We start from the raw sequence: 22,243 nt of genomic DNA, 5'->3' as shown, positions 1-22,243 counted from the left end.
GTGTCAAAGACTAACCACCCACTGAGAGCCATCCGCACACGTTCAGCTACGTATAAACACGCGTAAATGCATGCGGTGTTGCATGCAGACGCCAACGCATTCACAATTACACAGTATGCTTTTGTCCCCATGTGCAGATTAATAAATGATATACCGAATCATTGGGGTCCGCTCTAAATGTGCTTCCCTTTCTACTGCCACTCGACAGATCCTCGATGCCACTGATTTAGAGAGGAGTCAGCTGCCATCAACAAAAAAGACCTCACATCCCATTCCTCCTGTCAACTGGTCATCATTATCTCCTGACAAATTTCTGTTCATACTGTACATGATACATAAAAGTGTTGTGAGGGAGAAGAAACATGGGAGAAGAATGATCTTTGCATCTTCCCTCCATTCCTTGACCCACCTCACTACACTCCCCTATCTTACCATCCCCCCTTTTTGAATTCTAAATGGGAAAAAGCATCCATGGAGATGAGTGCGCATGAATTCATTCCTTCCACCAGGAGCCAAGTGCACTAATCTGACCTGACGTGGGGCCCCCAGTGATCAAGTGACCTTTGACCTTCAGAACTGATCGAGGCCAACGATCTGATGAGGTGCTCTTACGATGGGGGGAAGGGAGCATACAATGTCTAGGACGAAGGGTTGGATGAAAGACAAACATCCCGTACAGTTGTATTGCATACTGCGGCACTTCCTCCAGAGAGACCACGGTGACTACACATGGAGCTCCTCTGGCATTAATATTTATGCAATTCATAATGACATGAAAAGAGCTGGAGTTAGAGTCTGTAATGTACTGCCACCGCACTCAAGCTGAGATCAGGCCCACGATGAAAAATGTGCACAGGAAGGTGTCTGTACTTAATCAGAGAGCTGGCCAGACTTTACCACCGCATCCCAAATAAGCTCAGATTTCCTTATTCCTCACTTCCTTATCTCTTAACTGCAGCAGGCTCGGAAGAATGTCACCAAGGAGGCAGCGTTCAGAGAGAAGACCAGGCGCTGGCAGCTGTACAACATGCACTCAGGGTCAGCAACCTGGCAGAATCAAACGGAAAGACTTGCTCTCATTTCGGTAGACAGAAAATGCAGTATTTTAACCAGCAGGGTTTGATAAGACAGACAATTCCCACAGACTGTAGCTATAAATAAGACAACCTGCCGGGTTAATAAGAGACAAAGAGGCCTTCAGCACTGTGCATATGACCTTGAAATAGCACCTCAGAAACACAAAACGTTTGAATTCTCAGCACCAATATGACACCTTAGAAAGACAGTAATAACATTCAATAGTAAATCAATACCAGCCACAGTCTTCCAGTATGATTTCCCCGGAGCAAAATCCAATCAAGCAGACGTTCCAAGTTTGCAGTGTGTCTTTACTCTTTTTTTTTTTACATTGTCCATCGTCCGTGGAAAGACATATGTTACCATTGCACACTGTAATCCTATACCATGGTCACAATGATGCAGCGTGGCGACAAAAACAATAAGGGGGACAGAGGAATTAGGTAGCAGCAATCCATGAAGACAACAAACAGAGCAGCAGTGCGGAGCAAGCAAGGTTTGTTTGAGCAGAGTCTGGTCTCCTCTGGGACCTGAGACTTAAACCGCCTTTCAGTGAAAATTAAACAAAATGACAGGAAATAATTAACTGATACTCGTTTCTCCCTCTGCCCTCCTCGAGAAAAATGTCAAATGTCACCACCTGAGAGTGCGGATCTCAGTGTGTGACATGATGAGAGCGAGAGTGATTACATGCATCTAACTAACCTGATTATTGTTGACTTTGTGCGCTAACCTTGTTTAGAGGTGTTTAATGAGAAACAGTTTCCTTAAAAAAAACTTGAATTCTTGGCATGTGCACACTCTGCTGTTGAGGAGTTTTACATGCACGACAAAGGACTTGGCCAGAAACACATCACTTGAGGAAAAAGTACAAACTTTAGCTTTTTGTAAGTGTATTAAAATAATCTTATTAAGTAGTTGGTCAATCAACACAGCTTAGTTTTGACCTCTGACCTTTGGTGTTTGTGTAAACACAGATTATCTCGAGACAGATGAGAACAGTGTAATTATACAGCTGCTCCTGTGGTCAGATATACAGCACCTGGCTGTGTATGAAGCAGTTGTGTGTTTTCATTGTGTTTTGGCCAGGGTCGACGCAGCTCAGCGCTGAACTGTATGTGGCCCTCCAGTCCTGTTTACATTTCAGAGAGGTTCCACAGGCTTCCAGTAAACAGCCTGGGGAAGGTGTAAGCACTGAATGAACACACAGTGCAACTGTTAGGCATTGTAAGAATTATTCAAACAGAGGCCTCTTGTTAATATCCCCACATAGTGTCTAGGACAGTGTTTGCTTGAATGTGTTATGCAATCTCCTTTTCCCTTTGCTCCCTCTTCTTTTTAAGGCAATAAACCCATATAAAGGCGAGCATTCAGTGTCAAATGTTTTGCCCCTCTGGCTCTGGATCCCACAGCGTCCCACCCCCTGTGGCTAAATTGCAAACGTCCCCAGTCGCAAGAGAAAGGGGGGGAGCTGTTGACCCCCCCACCCCCCACCCCAACACACACACACACACATTGAAAGACAGTGCGATTACAGAAACAGGAGGAAAAAAATCAGGTCACTGTCACTCCAGATCATTATCCTCCGTCAACAGCCTTTACAAATCGCATAAAATGAAGGCCGGTCAAAATGATGTTGCAAAGAGGGAGGATAAAAAAGAAAAACAATTGAGATGGAATACACGACTCTAGCTTGGAATTAGCTCTGCTTGACTGAACCGGTTCTCCTTAAACACATCATACCGCTGCTGCATGCTGCGGCCCCGTGTACTAGAAAAGGCCAGACTGAGAACGAGCCCTTCACAGTTCAGCTCCTGTCCGCTTAAGCCTCCCTCGCCACTCTGCGTAAAAGTGATTCCCATACACACCAGTAACTCCAGTATCTCAGGCTTGTCGAAAATAGCCATGGACTGCCATGTCTTTGCTAACAGCAAGTTACAAGAATAGGCCAAAGGCAATGTCGTATGCAGGCATTTTTGTGCTTCAGTAAGTGGATACAAAGGCTACATGGTGATGCCCTGGTTTAATGGTGTGCATAATTCAAAGGCACAGAATTAACTGAACTACAAGAGAAAACATATTTCTGTTTCAAGGATACTGACAGCAGGATAGACATTACTTTGACCACAAAGACCTAGAGAACAGTTACAGATTCATCTGTCGATATAGTAAGGGGCCATAAAGGGGCCACAACTTACACAGAGGGGCCAATTATATGTCCAACATCCATGAACAATTCCTGATTCAGTAAGATGCACATTAAATTCATCCCCTGTTTACTGTTTTTTGTGTATGTTATTGTATTTTTAGTATATTTAGTTACTCTTATCTTGCATGTCGAGTTGCTTGAGGTGCCTGAGATTTAAGATTTTCATTGCAAACATGTACGCTGTATCTGTTGTGCAGATGACAATAAAACCTTTGAACATTTGTTAGCTCTTTAAACAAAGCTTCACATCATTGCTTCACAAGAAGGCTTTAACTGCAGTAGCAGGTCAAAGTATAACACAATCAGAACAATACACTGCATTACACTGAAAATTAAACTGCAAATGTCCAAAGTTTTGCTGTAATTCCTGGAGATAAACCACAAATAACCAGTAACCTAACCCCATTATCATCTAATTTATGGACCAGTGGAAACACAAACAACAGTAACATCCTCCCCTCAATACGTTTCGTCAGTGATTTTAAAAAGAAACACAATGACAGACCACAGACCATGACAGGACTTTCCAATTTGTTGCATATCAGCGAGCTGGCAAACATGAAAGGAAGCAACAAAAAAACAGCCAGTTTCTCACAGTTGAGTCAAGGCCTGTTTAGGAGAAATTTCCTTCCTGTCAAAAAGGCTGATACCAGGAAAAACTTGTAAGTTCCCGACTGAACTGCACACAAAGCCGGACAGGGCAACGCAACAACAATACCAATCTGCCACTGAAAAACAGAATAAACAAACCCTTCCACTTCTATTCTTCACAGCTTGAGGATTGTAACAACACATAATGCTTTCAAACCTGTCTTACATTTTACAGTGTAAAACCTCAGAAGCAACCCTGCTGCTAATGTGGGTTAAATTGAATTTCCACAGAGCCTCCTGCTCAACAAAAGTGTGGAAGCACTGCAGTGCACTGGTGAGGTTAAGTGAAGGATACTGGCTCCAGCAGCAATGCCTCAATGACTCACTCTCTCTTACACACACACACACACACACACACACACACTAAAGCTGTGCACTTTATGGCACATCTGTCACAGCTCTGCTCCATTTGACTTGTTAATTACAATCAACCTCTATCAGAAACAAGTCAGCACACTTTTAACGCTTTAAAACAACTCATCCGATGGCTATTTGCTCCTTGCCTTAGCATAGGTCGATTTGGCAGTCAAGGGCACAGATGCTTGCTCGAGGCGTCTCACGCAGGAATGGTCTAGATTTTATGACTACAGGGCCAAATTACCACACCTAAGAGGACTCTGAAATGGCTATTATCACATGCATAGGTGTTATGAAATAAAATCATCCTTTGAATTGATACAAGAAAATAGATCAACGAATTTTAATAGCAGGTGATTGGTTAAATGGCAGGGCTTATTGGGAATTTATTGGTTCATATTCATATTTTTCTGAACTTGTATAGGCCTATTTATTTTACATTTTAAACTCCTTCCCTGCCATATATAGTTGAGTAGAATTCCATGAATGAATCAACAGACACAGAGCTTCTGCAGAGGCCATGATGGAATGCAGTATGGACTCTGGCGGTATCGCTCACACCCAGTCCAGTCTGCCTATTCAGACAGGCCCTTTCTTTTTCGCTACAGTAGGGAGGAGGTATGCACACCAGCACTAAACCAAATCCTTCTTATCTCCCGTCGGAGAATGGCTAACACCACAGAGGTCAGTAGTCCCGATTGTCTGGGCCTGCCAAGGGGAGCACAGACCGAGTTAACCCCGTGGGTCAGGCCTGGTCCTCGGTCTCAGTGGCTGTTGGGTTAATGACTGGCCAGCACTCATTCTCTCCATTGTAATCCGGTGACGGACATGTAGACAAAACATGCAGGGAGAGTCAGCAACTTTCAATGGCCTTTTCCCCAACATTCCTGATAGGGACACTAATGAGTCCCAAAGGGAATAGGAGGTGCAGACATAATTCATCATGGCAAGACACATTTTCCTACATGCTCCACTAGTGCAAATCCATAATGCATGACAATGATGATTTTCGGAGTGACATTAAATTATTGGCTTAGTGAAACAAACAGTGATTCACCCATTCTCACTGCTCTGACACTGGGTATTTGTACTGCAGTCCGCTGGATTTGGTGTGAAAGGATTAGAAAGCCCTATATAATATAGATTGTGCTTTCACTAAATTAGGACAAGGCTGTGGTTTACCTCTATTTTGACAAGCAAGAATTATGTTATGCTGATCATAAACTCAGATGTCCAACATTTGACAATCGCAGATCAGATCAGGAGGATTAATGGTTTGCTTTCAGATGAAAAACATATCTTATATCTACATCTGTGTTGTCTTTCAGGGCTACATCTGTGACCTGCTGCCATACAGTAAAGACCATATGTAGCTCCATCTGTCAGTCATGTGTGTAGGATGGAGCTTTCAGTCCAGAGAATCACGTGGGGTTTCAAAAGGTCATCTTTAAATTGTAAGGTCCGAGCTGATCTAAGCTGGTCATATGATGATGTTTTCACAACCAGAGATACAATAATGATACCTAAAGCATGGATGTATTACAATATGTCATCTGCAGATAGGCACTTCAGAACCGCTTTGAAGTGGATAACGTGGAAAGCATTTATCATCCATTGCTCTGGCTGAAGTTATCAGACGCCTAATCTTTCTCCATTAGGAGTCAAGCAATGCATGAACAGGCGGTGACGGCAAAGTCTGTCATCAGAGGACTCAAACCTTTAACCCCTCTGCCCACACGCCTCACCTCCTCCCCGGTCCCTTCAGAGGCTCGGCTGTGTTTCGGCAGAGGTTGATAATGTCGTCACCAGTGACAGCACAATTGGCATTTGACTTCTGTCATCATACCATCAGCCCAGTCCCGCAGCTTCCCCTCCAGCCACGGCACCGCCTTTCACTCAAATGTGGCCAGTTCGACAGCAGGCGGCCAGATGAGTGGCACGAGGGTGGGAAATTAAAGAGAAGGACTGTTACAAGATGAACGAGGCACAAGGGATTGGTTAATGTGGCTGCTATTTTAGCTGATTTTAGAGATTACTGCATTCTGTAACAGCATCTTCTAAAAAGAATAATCCTGGAAATGTTGAAAACTGTCATATTCCTCATTGAAAACCATGTAAGGTATAATGTAGAGAAAACATGTGACCAAAAATATTGCGCATCTGTGTCGAATCTAAACAGCTCATCTAAATGAAAAGGGTCATATTAACCAATGATACATCTACCAGACACAAACAAACACGCAAAGTAGCACATGAGGATGCCAGTTTCCTCATGTACTGAAGAAACACCACAAACCACAACATCTCATTTGTGCACATCACACAAAGGGAAACATGGAGCCTTGAAGGGCTGCAGGCATCTTTCTGTGGTTTCCGGAGATGCACACTGACCCAGAGATGCTACCATACCTCTGCGCCTGAGCAGTTAAACATGCCGTTTCGAAGCCATTACACTGATTACACACAAGAAGCTGTGCAATGTGAATTTCAGACAGAAATGATGAACGACCAAAGGAGAACCCAACACGCTGACCCTTGAAGCAGTGAGAGTGGCCAGATCCCTTGGAAACCATGATTCAACATTCCTCGGATAATCTTATGAAAGGTTTACAGCTACTTTTTTTTATTCCAGACTAATGAGAGGCATTGTTGGAACTCATGTAGTGAGATAGTTCAGGAGCCTGAGCGCCATTGTGCATACTAAACATCAAACTGATGCTCCTAATCAAAAGAGAAACTTATTTCTATTCACAGTTCTCAGTAAATCACACACAATGACCACTAATAGAAACCTATTGGAACAGGGAATTGATTTGTTAAAAAAAAAAACCTTGACCCAATGACGGCATCTGTACTTTCCCTGACAGCGATGAGTGGGCCTAAATCCCTCCACAAATCCAGACTGCAATCAAAACAAAGGCTGACAAAAAAGACGTGGAGAGAGTCTGGCTCTCACAACAGGAGCAGGCAGCATGTGATCCCCTGTCTGCTGGTTGGTTGGTTTTGAAGCAACAGGATTTGGATGGAGAGGCCTATTGTGACTCCTGGCCAGCCAGCCGGCCAGCCAGCCAGTCAGCCAGCCGGTCAGCCGGCACAGACCAGACCAGGTTTCCTGATCCTCGTCACATGCATGGGGTGTGGAATCAGCTGGAAAATGGTGCCACATGCTTTGGCATGCTTCCATGGTACAGTAAGGAGAAATGCATCACCTCTAACAAACGCCTTTTAACAGCGTTTTTCCTTCTGCTGCTCTCCAAAGCATGACGTGGAACAGAGACAAAGAGTGTCAGGTGCACTGGCTGATCTGTGCACAGGAAGACTGGAATGATCCACTACTGTTAAGTAATCTCCCAAACCTAAACAAAGCCCCCAAACAGCTGGGTGTTATGGTAATATCTTGACAGGCAATTTCTGTGTCACAAACGCGACATAACGGCTGTAACTGGAGTGGGGCGTCTCCAAGCCCACGAGGCCAGGAAACATCCTTAACAGCTCTGCAATGGTAACAACTGGATATGGCCTGTGGGCATGTCACAGGAAGCCGTCTCTCTGCCAAACCTGACAGGTGCCTCATTGTTCAGCTGAGCACACATTGTGCACATAACTTTATTTTGAAAGACATATCTATCCGGCTCAATTACCCATTGTCTGGTTATTCATGCAGAAGGTGCTTTTTAGAAATAGACTGAACACATTTCTTCTTCAGGGGCCCTGTGTGCACACTATTGATGGCAAAATGCAACAGATCTCTATTCACAGTGAGATTGAAAGATTTTCTGCGGCATTGTCATTATTGTGGTGGCTGAATAGGTCTCCCTCTTGGAGTGCACTGCTGGCAACGGGGGAGATGGGGTACCTCGGCAGCCTCATTTACATCCACATTAGGGAAGATCTTGTCTTTAATCTAACTTTCATCTGTGTGGAAACTGCTGCCCTCCCAAACATTCCCTTTCTGACAAATTGTGTGCAAAAGATAATGAAGAAAACTACGAATCCAATTGAAAAATAGGTTTGCTAATAGAAATATTTGCGGGAAGACAGAGAAAATAAGCAGATTAATTGGGTTGTTTTTCGCTCTCGTGCACAATAACAGCAGATCCTTCACACATCACTACAGACGTCTTTATTCCTATTCAGGAGAGTGGTCAGTTGAGAAACGCCCCCCCTGATGTGTAGTCCTATGACAGCTGGAGATAAGCCATACATTTTTGGCATTAAAGGAAAATATGTTAAGGCCCTGAACATATTGGAGCCATCTTAAAAAACTCCCATCTACTCAGCCCCACAGAAGAAAAAATAACTGATCTTTCAAAACACAATGGTGTCTTATTGATTTTAACGCTCCAGGAGCAGGGAACTCTTTATGCTTGATCTGTTCAGATGGGAGCTGTGAAGCCAAAAGGACATAAATCCAGGGCACTGAAAGTTAAGCAATGGAAACTTTACATTTACACACCACACTACACCTACTGGAGTTGTTGTGTCTGCAGCTGCAGCCACCAGCAGAGGAGTGGGGCCTACTTGTTTCCTTTTATTGAGTTTTTTAGTTATTGTGGAGGATAAACTTCCTGCAGGAAGACGGTGAAGACAAACAACACTTCACTTGTTTACTCTTTCAGAGCAGTATACGCTGCGATGTATGTCGCATGCAAAAGCAAAACTGTACATGCTGTGCAAGTGCACACTGATGGATATTATTTATGGAGAAATCCAAACAACTGAGATGTCAGGGGAACTCAAGTCTTTTGGCTGGACACTGTGAAAAACTCCCACTGCTCCAAGAAATATAAAGTTCAGCCAAACTAACTCACAGTGCACAGTGGAGCGTGTGATTTGCTCTGAACATTGCTTTTTCTTTTACAAGTAATAAAATGTCGCACACACACGCACACTGGGGCTTGGCAGTGCAATTAAAGATGGCCCCGTAAGACTAGTGCACCTACAGTGGGCATGAGGAGGCTTTACCCCATGACCAGCTGGACAATGATGCCTTTAGCGCCCCCTAATGTTTGCATGCAAACAAACAAATTCATTCAAAAATATATTAACAGTGCAAATCCAGACCACTTACAGACCCCCCCCCCCCCCCCCCACACACACACACACTCTCACACCACCAGTATCATAATCAATATGACGTCACCATGCAGCATCACTGAAAGTACAAATATTACATACTAGAAACAAGAAATAGGTGTGATGTAGCAAATCCTAATTTGAGGAACCCTGAGACAAAATGGGATGTTTTTTGCATTGAGTTTGGTTGACACGCTCCCTCGCGAACAGACAGCAGCGCTCACTTTGTGATTAGACGCATATACAGGCTATAGATAGGCTGAAACATTATATATCCTCCACCTCTTTCGTTTTCCATCCTCTCGTGTGTCCGTGGAGTAACTTCACCCGCCGTGCTCACTGTTTACCAGCCGCGTCTCTCACTCTCACTGTGCGTGTCGCTCCTCACTTTCAGCTCCAGCCCTACTTTTCACTTTGTGGTGGGGCCGGGAGGACGGAGACAAGACAGATGGGGGCTTACCGTGCGGTGTGGGGGGATGTCCGGGGGTCCGGTGGTTAGTTATCCGTGAGGTGGGGGAGTCGCCAGCGGTGCGTGTGTCCGGTACAGCCGCTGATCTGCGTCTCATCCCGCTGCTCCGCGCTCAGCCTCCAGACTGAAGTGGCCCTCGGAGCCGACAGAGCACCTATCCGCTGCCGCCGTGATGACGACAGCACGTACAGACGCGTGGCCCCGCCCACTCCCCGCGGTGTCGGTGGCTCCTGCGATAATTCTCGTCACATGTGAGTGTTGATGCTGGAAGATCCACAGACCGCTGTCCGCTGGAGGTTAAAGGTCTGTGAGGAGCCTGTTACCACAGTCCAGTGCTTCACCTTCACCATTCACCACAGACACAGTCCAGTCTGCAGAGGTCCAGTCAGCCCCGCAGCGCCACCATCCGGCCAACTGCAGAAGTGTTTCTCTTTAGCTCTTTAGTTTCTCTATCTATCTATCTATCTATCTATCTATCTATCTATCTATCTATCTATCTGTCTGTCTGTCTGCCTGTCTGTCTATATATCTATCTGTCTATCTTTCTGTCTATCTATATATCTATCTGTCTGTCTGTCTATATATCTATCTATCTATCTATCATCTATCTGTCTGTCTAGCTATCTGTCTGTCTGTCTGTCTGCTTTATTTTACATACATTTGGTTAACTTGTTAACCTGGTATCTTTATTTAAATATAAGCAATACTTTATCTATTTTAACACTAAGTTAAATTACAAAAAACAACATAAAGAATGAAGTAACACTACAAATAATGTCAGCATTTATATACAACACTTCAGACAATCAAATATAAAGTGATAGTGGTACGTATATAGATAAAGAAAAGAAAAGATGTGTTTTAATACAGCAAACTGCATCAAAAAGTAGGTTTTAATCTAATTTATTTCACATAACATGAATACAAAAGACATAAAAATACGAGTGGGTGTGGAAGAAAGCAGTAATGGCTTGTATGAAAACTATACCTAAATAAACCAACAAAAAATAGATCAATAAAATACAAAACAGTAAAGAATACAATAAAATAAAACATATACAATCTCCCATACAGATGATATATTAGCTTTAGCTAGTAGCACCCTACATTTATAGATAGGGGACATGGACAGTGATATGAGGTTGCACAGACAAAATATATTTCTAATCCCCTTCTGCAATTTGTGAAGCCAGACGATCAAGCAAAGTACAAAACCTAAAACTGCATTTCCCAGGTGTCTGCGGGCGTAATGTGACGTAAACATATCGCGACGGTTGCTTGTTTCCATGGAGCCGACGCGAAGCTAACAACTCGGATTAGTTAAAGCTGTCTAGTTAGCTTAAAGTTAGCTTCCACAGCTTCCAAGATGTCAGGAGGACAAAATAATGACAATGTCGAGACTCTGTTTTCCTTTGAGCTTTTGGTGGAAAACATCCGAGTCGATAAAGATGGTCAGGTTTCTGACGAGCTGGCTCTCGGGGTGAGGCTGCTGGATTTCCCGACGCTGCTCATTTATCAACCCCAGCATCAGAATGGCGACGATAAGCACCCTAGAGAGCACGTGGAAGATAAGAGGGGAGATCACACATTTAACAGAGGGAAGTCTTGTTTCTTTCTGATGAATCTGACCTCGCTGCACAGCCATCTGTCGAACACCCCTCTGTATGCCATGGTGCTGGATGTGAAAGAGGAGATTCCCAGACTAGTTGGCTCCTCCCTGATATCACTGGCTACAGTGATGGACAGAGTCATGCAGGATGTTGCCCAGCACGGAGTGTCTGCTCCCTCCTCACACGGAGAAAGGGGGATCTTTGGTGTGTGCAGCCTCACAGGGGAGAAGACTGGGTCGATTTCCTTGAGTTACAAATTGCTAAGTCTGGGGACTAGTTTGCTGCCACATGTTGCAGACAGGAGGGGGCTTAAAAGCAGGAGAGTACAAGGAGGACAGTGTGTACAAGGAAGCGTCGAGGAGAAAAACATAATTACAGAATCGCAGCGTCTTGCCCATTCACCCACACTGGACAAGTCTGGCGGAAACATCCCAAACACAGCACCAGCGAGTGCAAAGAAATGTAAGGACAAACAGGATGATGGTGATGTGTGTGTTGCCACTGAAGACAAACCAAGATCCCAAAGTCCTGTGGCACTCAAAGAAACTGGAAACTGTTATGAGGAGGATTTAAGCATTTTCTGCCCCCCACATCTATACTACAGTAATTCTGCACAAAGCAAAAATGAAGGATGGGAATACAAACATCTCACTCTAGACTCCAATGCTTTTACATTGGAGGATTCATGCTCTGAGACATCTGACAATAAGATTGAAGCTCTGAGTTCTCTGTTGCACCAGAGAGTGAGATCTAAGAGAAAAACATCAAGAAACCAAGAAACAAGTAGCTCAAGTAGCTTGAGTCCTAATGTCCATGGGGAAGCTTTGAGACAGTTGCCTCTGCTAAACGCTCTGCTGGTTGAGCTGTCACATTTAAATAACCAGAACCCACAACAACCCATGTCCATTCATCCCAATCTGGCATGGATTTACAGGCCTGCATCCACGGAGCTGTCAGCTGAGCACAGAGACACACCCCGAAAGACATTGGAGAAAAGCAGACAGGGGACAAGTCCCTGTTTTAAACATTTACATCCTCCTAGAAACTGCTCTACTCCAATAGTTAGACCTACGTCTGTACAAAAGAAAGACAATCAAGAGGAGAGGAAAAGCTCCAGTAAATCTACCAGGAAGAAGCTTGTGTACGGAACCACCAGAACATTTAATCTGAGGTTGAAGCAAGTGTCACCTCATAAAATAAAACACCGTGAATGCATGGAATTAATGCAGAATGAAAAACAGACGAGTATGACTAAAGGAAAGCCCAGAAAGTTGAAATCCAGTCAAAGGAAATCAATATTAAATCAGAGCTTCAGGTTTAATGAAAATATTGAGACGATGATACAAAGCATCACAGTGGATGCAACCATACATCAAGGAAAAGTTCCTGATGAAGAAGATAAAGACCCTCTGACTGTTTCAGAGGAACCTTCTCTTTCTGAGAGGAGAGAGTTGAAGTGTATTCACATCCCCAGTATGGACAGTGACAGTGCCGCCCCAAGCAAAGACAAGAGCGAGCATCACAGTGAGTCGAATCGATCACAGTCCGAACGTGACAGAGAGAAAAAAATGAAATCCTCAAGAAGTAGCAGACACAGCAGCACTAAGTCTTCACTTTCAGACTCCAGCAGGGAAGGAAACGAGGAAGGAGACTACACCGATAAAGGAAATGAAGAAGCAGACTATGCTGATGACTTTAACAGTCTTGAACCCAGTGATGCCTACTCTCCTGACCCTGTGAGTAGCCCGGAGCCCTCTAGGGCCAAAACCCCTAAGTCTCCTCTCCGCCTCGACTTCTGCAACCCTGACTCTGGCTCTGAATCTGTGCAGAGGAGAGCAGTCCTCCCCGTGCCCCTCAAAGCTCCCAGCTCGCCACAGAGGTCTCTGAGGGCCACACACATCATTCGCCCTCGAAACCACGCCTCTGCCCTCAGCTTCTCCTCCGATGATGGAGACAGAGACGGGTCGGCTTCCCTGCAAACCGTATGCTCCAGAAAGCAGATGAAGGAGAGCAGTCGAGCGGAAAGGAGCTCCGGTGCGGAGAGTTTCGTATCATCAAGAGGTGAAAGGAGAGAGTCGACCAAGAACAGCGGTCCACTCCGAGGACTCTCTGTAGAATCAACATCATCCTTTGAACCACAGGAGGCAGAGGAAGTGGAGGATGAGCTTGGATCTTTAGATTTTAGAAAAGAATATCGACATATCTCTGAGCTGGTGGCCAACAAACTCCCAGGTTACACAATGTAAAGAAACACATGTAGCTCTATATTATGGTACAGCCAAAGATACAGTATTTCTCTTAACAAAGTGAAACAGATGCTATTGTCCTGTACTCATCTTATAAACATGTAAATGTGTACGTTTTCCTTTAGTTATTATCGATGATTAATTAAATAAACTATTTTTGTGGAAATAATGTGATCATTTTTCATATTAATGAAAGAGACTACTGGACATAACTTTCATTTATAAGATTTTGTTTTAAATAAAATCAAAGAATGAAACTCCTTCGAGCAGCTCCTGATCTCAGGGTACTGGCCAATTTAGTTTCCAACAGTATTATTTGATTGGCAAAGCACAGAGGTATTTCAGTGGCTTTTAACAGGTTTGTTGTGTTTTGCATGATACAGTCGTGATGAGAGTTTCTTTTTACAGTGTTGAGTTGCAGTGGGACAACTCAACCATGACAATGATTTACAGTGGGTGAAAACGTAATAATTATATTCCTTTGAACTCTGCTTCAAATATCTGGTGGCTATAATTACTTGTTACTTTTCAGATTAAGAGTTAAAAGCATATACTGATACAAAATACCATGGATTATTTCTCAAAATCTTAAAGGACACAAAAATAAATACATAACCTGTCACTCAGCTAAAACTTAAAAGTGCTGCTGAATGTATCGATAGTAATCCACAAACCTTTAATCGTTAATTGTTTAAAAAGAGGGATTTACTTTTCATGAAATATGCTTCATAATAAACAACGTTTCAACCACTTTATCCAGTTTTTATTGTACTTTTTTATTTCTTATACCGAAACGAAATTATTTGAACAGATTTTACTGATGTTGAATTTGTTGGTTAAATCCATAGACTGTATATAAAGGTTAAATCAAACGCTTTTCAAAATAAAAGTGCTGGCGTCTGCTGCGAACTGCGCATGCGTCAGACATCCATGTATACGGAAGTCTTGCAGCAGCAGCGACGGTCAGCACGGTGTAAACAGAAATGATCAAACACGTGTTCTTGACAGGAGCTCCAGGTAACTCACCACATCCACTGTGTTCGATCCACCGATGTTCGAGTCCCTGTTCGCTTGTTTTGTACTGATGATGTAGAAATGTACAGTCGAGTTAATCACACAGGTTGTTACATTTAAACTGTATTTTCACTGTTTTCAATCAATCGTACTCACATAGATGAATTCATGTCTGTACAACATGGGTGTTATAATGTTCAGGTGTTGATCTGACTGTAGTTTGTGTTGTTGCAGAACTGTATGTTATTACATTACTGTGGGTTTCAGAGGTGTCTCAGGTATTCACTATACCCTCACTGATAAAAATGACAGACTGAACAATATAAACCGTCATGATGGTAAAATCTATTTTACTGCTTGGCTGTAACACTAGACTGCAGCAGTCTGGTTCTGAACCTAATAAACTGTTCATAGAGCAATTATGAGAAAATGGGCCCTTGGGCACAGAGAGGTGGAAGACGCCACACTCTGCCTACACAGGATCTTGTGTCTCTTTGTAGCCTCCAGCCTGGTTGTTGGTTTGCATCCTTTTGTGGTTTAACTATTTTTGGCCCTTTTGTGTCTTATTGTGGTGATTAAGTGTCTTTTTGGTCACTCTTAGATGCTTTTTTTGGTTCCTTTGTGTATATTTGTGATAATTGCATGCCCCTTTGTGATTTTGTGTCTGTTTTTGATCATTTTAACTGTCATTTAACAAAACTCTGGTTTTTAAATAAGAAATATGAACAGTTGCTTTATAACCTGGTGCTCCCAAGCCTCTGTGGCCCATGTGCCTGTGTCTTGCACACCCATGTAGTAATCAATACATAGATTTATGTATATGTTTGACTGAGAGAATTGATTCAGGACTAAGAAAGGGAACACTACTACTACTGCATAATTTAAACAGCTCCCACTGTTTACACTAAGTGTATGCTGGTTTTAAATGGTGATTTCACTTTTTTTTTTTCCTGTGTCTTTGTTCTTGATTGAAGGTGTGGGGAAAACCACTCTGGTCCAGAAAGCCTGTGAAGCTCTGCTGTCATCAAGCGTAGGAGTTGAGGGGTTTTACACAGAGGAGGTCAGGGAGAGAGGCCGCAGAGTCGGCTTTGATGTCGTCACCGTGACAGGAGAGAGGGGCCACCTGTCCAGAATCAGGTAGCCGGGTTGTCATCCTGTCTGAAGCTAACTATCTGCTCTCCTTCATCACTTTGTTTTGACTAACCCTCACTACATCTCGACTTACAGAGACGGTGCTGCTGCGTCTCATGGAAGACGGGAGTACACAGTTGGGCAGTATGTGGTCGACTTACCTTCATTTGAAAATCTGGCTCTCCCCCTATTCAGAAATGTAAGATAGCCACATGTGCTTTTTTTTTTTTTTTTTTTTTACTCATCCTCATCAATAGATCACAGTAAGCTAAACATTCCTGTGTCCCCCCCACTTAACGAATCATCAAACCTTTGATTTTCTCAGAATTGATGGAATAATTGGAAGCTTGCAAACACATAAATTCCAGAGTGACACTTTTAGAGTTTGTGGTGCCGTCTGGCTGTCACTGACCGTGATTAATCTGGCATGTAAATGAGCCGTGAGTGACGCCTACACATGCACTGTAAAGGAAGGTGTCTGTGTCGTGGCGGCACATGTTCCACTTTCATCTCACTTAAGGCACTTCTCACCCATTGCATGTAAAATGCAACCACTGTCACAGTCATACTGTCAGTCAGTGAGATTCACTTAAATATGATGACATTAGATTCGACACACAGCCACCATGGAAACAAATCGTATCTTTTATTTATTCATGGATGTCCAAACTGACCTTCCTTTTATTTCCAGATTGTGATTAACACTAGGCATAAATCTCCGTCAGCGCTCCTTGCGGAATACTAACATTAACATCTCTCGTCTGCAGGTCGGGGCGGCAGATGGGGGCAGCAGGAAGGTGTTCATCATTGACGAAATTGGCAAAATGGAGCTTTTCAGCCAGTCGTTCATCAGAGCAGTGAGACAGACTTTAGATAGCTCTTCCTACACCATCCTGGGCACCATCCCCATCCCCAAGGGTAAACCGCTGGGTCTCGTGGAAGAGGTGCGGAGCAGGGGAGATGTCAAGGTCTTTGCTGTGAGTACAAATAACAGCGCCCTCACTGTAAAAAAAGATATTTAGGTCAGTTTAGGAGCTTATAAGTCGCACAATAGCTATTGCACACTGTTCACGCTGCACCCACTCTTAGGAGGTTGGTCAGTCTGTTCACCAACGCAGGAGGGGCATGGCCTGCATTATCCCTTTCCCCGATAGCAGGATTAACTCTAAATCATGCATGACTGATTCAACAACAAAGGGTGGTCTCAAATGTCCAAATGATTTATCACGGAAGACTCAGTTATGGATATTGTCATGCAAAGTTCCTCACTATGCAGGGGCAGTTATCATATTATACAAGGTAACGAGACAGTGTAAATATTTTTTATTTCATCAAACATGGTCAGTGATTTACTCACAAGATTCGATTACAGTTTAACATGTTGTCTTCTATTGATCCCTCAGGAAAAACAGTTTTTCTTATATCTTTGATCATTAGTTGTATGATTTTACATGATCTGCACACTGCTCACTCACCATCAGTCATGACTTCTGCTCATCTCTGTCCTCTCCCCACTCAGGTGTCTAAGGAGAACAGAGACACTATTCTGCAGGACATTTTAGCAGCACTACAAGAAAGTCTAAAACATGCAGCCTAATGTGAAGAATGAAAACCCTGCACTTTGTGTGTGCTTTTTTTTTTTTTGTGCTGACAACAACTTTTATTTGTGTCAGTGCGTATACAGCACACACAGCCAGACTATTCAGTGGATCTACTACACGCACCTCATAACAGGGTTGTGACCTAACCCGAGGAGCTGCTAAAAGAGTTAGTGTGTCACATGCATGCATTTATGTACACAATTCATTTTTTCTCCATCCTCATACAGCCTCAAAATGGATTGCATGCTGAATAATTGATTGTTAGCTGGAGCACAGCGCAGGGAATTGTTCGGTGTATAAGAGTGTAAACCCAGAGCAGAGTCAAAGACTGCTTAGTCCTCAAAACAACTGGGTTTTATTTAATTTTTTATTTTATTTCTAATTTATGGAGACTCCTGCAGGCCTTTCTTGGTTTTGAGTGTGTGATATTAATTTGTTCATTAGGACGAGCGGTGCTTGTTTTTTTCTGAGCAAACAAAGCAGCGCCGCAGTTCATTCATTATTTCTTCATGCGAGCTCCCCTCGTGTGTCTAGTCAACCTGAGGATGCGCTCTTTGAAAATCAATCAGTATTTAATGGTACAACTGTGTCCTGTACCTTTCATGGTTTATTCATCCACTAGCATGAACAAGAAAATTGATAAATAAACAGTTACTGTCTCCTAACAAGGACGTGGTTTAATTTCTTATAGTCAAATAAGGCTTGCATTTATCGAGCAGATGTAAATGTTTTCATACCGTTGATAATCTTCACAGTATTCAGCTGGAGAAATAAATATGTTTTGTCTTGAGGATTTTCAGCTCCGTCCCGGGAGATAATGGAAACTATCCACGCGCAGGCAGCTTACTGTAAAGGATAAACAGTAAAACAGAATACAGGAATTTAGAGCTGTCAGAGAGAATCTATGGAGGGTTTACGCTGATGGTACAACACAAAAGAGCTCTTTGAAGGGTTTGTACATTGATACAGCGAGACATGTTGTCAAACTCTGTGACTGTCAACAAATAGCTGTGAAATTAAAGCAATGTTCTTTTTTGTTTCAGACACAGTGTCTATTCTTAATATAGGTGACGTAGCTGGAGGTAGCTCTAGAAGATTCATGGCTCAGGGGTTTATTGATCACACACGCTCCGTAGACATGGAATTCCACTGACTCTGCGTGAGCTCCAGCGTCTGGCAGTCATACGGAGGTTTTTAATCGAGACCCTCTGGCAGAGGGAGATTTGTCTCAGCATCAAAGAATCTTCAGGTCATTTGAAAGAGAAAATATGTGGAAGGCTTCTCTGGCTTGGTTTTTCAGCAGCACCGCTTGTGTAACTGATGTAACCTGTCAGGCCGGCTGCAGACAGGGCTGCCAGCTGTGATCTGCGTCAGACGAGCTGCTGTGCCAGCATCTGCTCTGTGGCCACTGCTGACGTACCTCTGGATCAGCTGGCACCGACACGCACTGAACTGGCCTCAAAGTCAACATCGGTCGTAATTTTGAACCAAAGTGGAAAATGATGCTGCATCATTATTGTTGGGGCAGGATTTACAGGTGATTAGAGCTGGTGGGTTCATGGTTGGCAAGTCAAGCAGTACTGCTGAGGTAGCTGGCTCTCCTCAAGGTGATCCTCAGCTCCCTGCAGCAGGGCCGCAGATGGGTTATGTAACAGTGACAGAGTCCCTGCCTGTTTTGTGACTATATGGTGTGCAAGTGGATGCATTTGATGGGTTATGATGTAATTAGGAAACCACATTCATTAATATTGGGACATTATATCATTGTTTTACTCTTTAACTTTTCTTGTGTTATATATGTTGCATGTGTTTGTGCCACCTAAATTTGATTGTAACACTTGGTTTTACTTAAATTATTCCAAAGTTTATTTATGATATAATGTAAGGTGTCCTTGGCTTTACAGAAAGGCACAGTGAAAAAAACCCTGAAATAATAATAATAATGTAAATAATATGAATTATAATTATCATTGATTATTTATAGCAGTGATTCACAGTGAGAAGTCTGCGGAGAAACTTATCTAATTTGGAAAAAACAGAAAAGACAAACATTTGGTTTGTTTTCTTTGAATAAATATCCCCCTATTGAGTCAGCTGTGTTGACAGCACAGAAACACAGTTGCAAGGAAGCAGAGAAGTTGGACCATTTATCATAAAGTGATGGCTACAGGGGTCAAAACAGAGAGCCTGTAAAGTAAGCTACATAGTGAAATGGCTAAAGGTCAGTGACACAGATAGAGAGAATAATGGATTCCACTAAACTTAAGCAAAGTAAAGGATAGCCAATGATGGATAGAAAAAAGCATAATGGCTAAATGGCTTCATATCAAAGGATAAAGAGTTAGAATATTCTTTAATAATTGAGTAATGAATAAATGGATGAAATAAATATACTCAAGCACATGAGAATAAAGAATAAAAAATGTTGTTGGTAAAGAAGAGGTATTTACTCTGTGTGTGTGTGTGTGTGTGTGTGTGTGTGTGTGTGTGTGTGTGTGTGTGTTAGTTACAGGATGATGATGGTATAGTGATGATGATTATAGTAGCATCTGGACATGAGGTTCTTTTTTTTTTCCTTATCCTATATTGTAAACAACATGGCTTTGTCCACATATAACAGTTGTGTAACTGTAACAATAGGCTGCACTGTCAGGGGACTTGAATGTATTGATGTGTCCTCAGTGGTAGGAGTGTTGCATTAAAGACCATATAGAACAGCCTGAATGAATACACAGAGTGCATTAATATCCATATCACCGAGACGCATTCGCACCATATCTGCAGGACAGATGTCTGTGTGGCACCCTGCATCCTTTATCCCTCCACACACGGAGGACACAGAAATGCAAGGAGCTTACCAACGATCCAGGACAAAAGGGAGCTGGCTGGTGAGGGGGGAGTGGGGGGTTGGGGTGGGGGTGGTCTGGTGTTTAGATGAGGAAACATCTCTCGAGTTATTACATTTTGTGGTGGCAGCCCAGGAGGCCCAGTGACAGCTGTAGAGAAGGGGACATATTATGCTATATTTGTCCGAGAAGCCGTCGGCCAAAAGGCCAAACACGTTTGATGAAAATCTGTTATTGTTTACAGACCATGTGGGAGATGCTTGTAAGCCTGATCCAGCATTATTTCCCAAGACAACTGTATGATTTATTGTAATATGTGGTGTTAAGGCTTCTTAGCATCTGCAATGTCAGATTTCTCAGTTCCACAGCATGCAGATTATAAGTCATTTCTCAGCGTGCACTGGGTATGTGACTTCTAACAGTTTCTGCCACAATATTACAGAGAGCCAGGCGTTATGATTTCAGATACATTCCCAGAAACTGAGCTTTACATGAGCTCATTGTGCTCACGAGCATAACTAATGTGTGCTGGTCTCGACAGGTGGGCTGTTAATGTCAAACGGGATATGATGGTTTCGGAAATTAAGGCCATTTGATCTGGGTTCCTAACCACTATTCCGCCCCGCTGCCCACCACCGATGAGTCTTCCCATTACATCACTTTCATGGGCTCCCCGGGGCCACTGCAGGCAGTCAGTGTTGGGTTTCAAAGCCTGCGTCCGGGCCACTAGCACACTGCACGGCAGGCCTACCTTAAGAGCTCGGGATCAAAGCTGCGAGATGCAAGTGAAAGGCAATGATTTTGCATGATCCCAACAAATGTCTTCCTTTGTTTATCAGATGAGCAGAGTTTGTTATTTTCCAAAACCACTGGCGTGTGTCTGGTTTGATCTAACGGCTTAAAGAGCAGCAACTGGCTTATTCCCTGCAGAAAGCTGTGATGTGTAAAGATGCATTCACCATTTTCCATCAACAGCAGGGGAGGGGTTGAGGCCTGAGGACATCCGTCTCCTCTTACACCACCTTGATGGTAACTTCTGATCTCCGGATCTCATCGAATGACTGTGGTAACCGACGTTAGTCACCGTTTACTCGGCCACAGGCTAAAGCCTGGACCTTGCCTCACCTATGGGAGGATATGTGTGTTATTAGTGGTTGGAGATGGGAAATGCAACAACCGAAGTGTGGAGATGTGTGTGGGAGTTGAGTTTTTGTGGTGCACGTATCCATTGCCTCACCCACACTTTAGTGACAAAAGCCTCCGGAGAGTGGTGACACACACAGAGTGAGAATGAGTGTAAGAATGTCTCTGGAAAGCCCCCAGAGCTGTGGAGGAAGCAGTGGGAGCTGTCAGTGGATGATGATATGGAGGTCAAAGGGCACAGAGGGAATACAAAGATCGAGGGCATGGTGATCAATCGATTGACCAGCGCTGCATGCCTCTGGGCCGCAAAGGATGTGGCTGTCAGTCCAAACTTGATGGAGATGAAAACACACAAGAAATGTCTTTAGTGTGGAGGCGAAAAGCCGAATGTTTGCAGTCCATGCATGTCAACAAAATAGATGCCATATGTGCACGCAGCAACTATGAGAATCAGTCTTATACTGTATGTCACTGTGGATCAAGTTGTCCTGCATGGAGGACAGTAAGAGCAAATAGTCCACTGCAGTGGCACATAAACATGACACACACACAGATTTTATATATAAAGGGAATAAATGAAGGCTGTACATTTCACAGAGCTGTGAGAGGCTGAGTCATACAGATTTCAGCTCTATAGAGTCTTGATAATGATTCACAGATTGCTGAGCTGCCATGATTAATGCCTGCGCTGGATGCTTTTGACAAATTTGCACCACAAACACACAACTCCTCAAACTGTTTCCATCCCATACACTACTCTAGCTGCTCGGTGCATGTGCGTATGCATATAAACACGCCAAGACCACACTGTGA

At 43.4% G+C, this 22,243-nt stretch overlaps 3 protein-coding genes across 8 annotated transcripts in view; 2 read left to right on the top strand and 1 right to left on the bottom strand.

Moving 5' to 3' along the window:
• Nucleotides 1-10,106, bottom strand: part of sipa1l2 (signal induced proliferation associated 1 like 2) — an 81,517-nt gene extending 71,411 nt beyond the window's left edge. For 3 of the 6 annotated variants that reach the window (XM_069538614.1, XM_069538615.1, XM_069538617.1), the window contains exon 1: nt 9,831-10,106. The gene's annotated coding sequence lies outside the window, so the exon portion shown is untranslated. Of the gene's footprint in view, nt 1-937; nt 1,048-9,830 lie in introns of all 6 variants that reach the window. The other 3 variants (XM_069538610.1, XM_069538616.1, XM_069538613.1) reach the window with 3 other exon arrangements.
• Nucleotides 10,107-10,707: 601 nt separating this feature from the next.
• Nucleotides 10,708-14,450, top strand: map10 (microtubule associated protein 10). Its single transcript, XM_020108370.2, has one exon. The coding sequence runs from the start codon at nt 11,206-11,208 to the stop codon at nt 13,693-13,695; it is 2,490 nt and encodes an 829-aa protein (XP_019963929.2). The 5' UTR covers nt 10,708-11,205; the 3' UTR covers nt 13,696-14,450.
• Nucleotides 14,451-14,584: 134 nt separating this feature from the next.
• Nucleotides 14,585-18,106, top strand: ntpcr (nucleoside-triphosphatase, cancer-related). The gene is made up of 5 exons (XM_020108373.2): nt 14,585-14,712; nt 15,684-15,846; nt 15,937-16,039; nt 16,608-16,817; nt 17,360-18,106. The coding sequence occupies exons 1-5, from the start codon at nt 14,679-14,681 to the stop codon at nt 17,435-17,437; spliced, it is 588 nt and encodes a 195-aa protein (XP_019963932.2). The 5' UTR covers nt 14,585-14,678; the 3' UTR covers nt 17,438-18,106.
• Nucleotides 18,107-22,243: the final 4,137 nt, after the last annotated feature.

The sequence above is a fragment of the Paralichthys olivaceus genome, chromosome 14 (assembly GCF_024713975.1).
Source record: "Paralichthys olivaceus isolate ysfri-2021 chromosome 14, ASM2471397v2, whole genome shotgun sequence".
In the NCBI taxonomy this organism is placed as follows: domain Eukaryota; kingdom Metazoa; phylum Chordata; class Actinopteri; order Pleuronectiformes; family Paralichthyidae; genus Paralichthys; species Paralichthys olivaceus.
The sequence above is the reverse complement of the archived record's forward strand: the minus strand, read 5'-3'. Positions and strand labels throughout refer to the sequence as shown.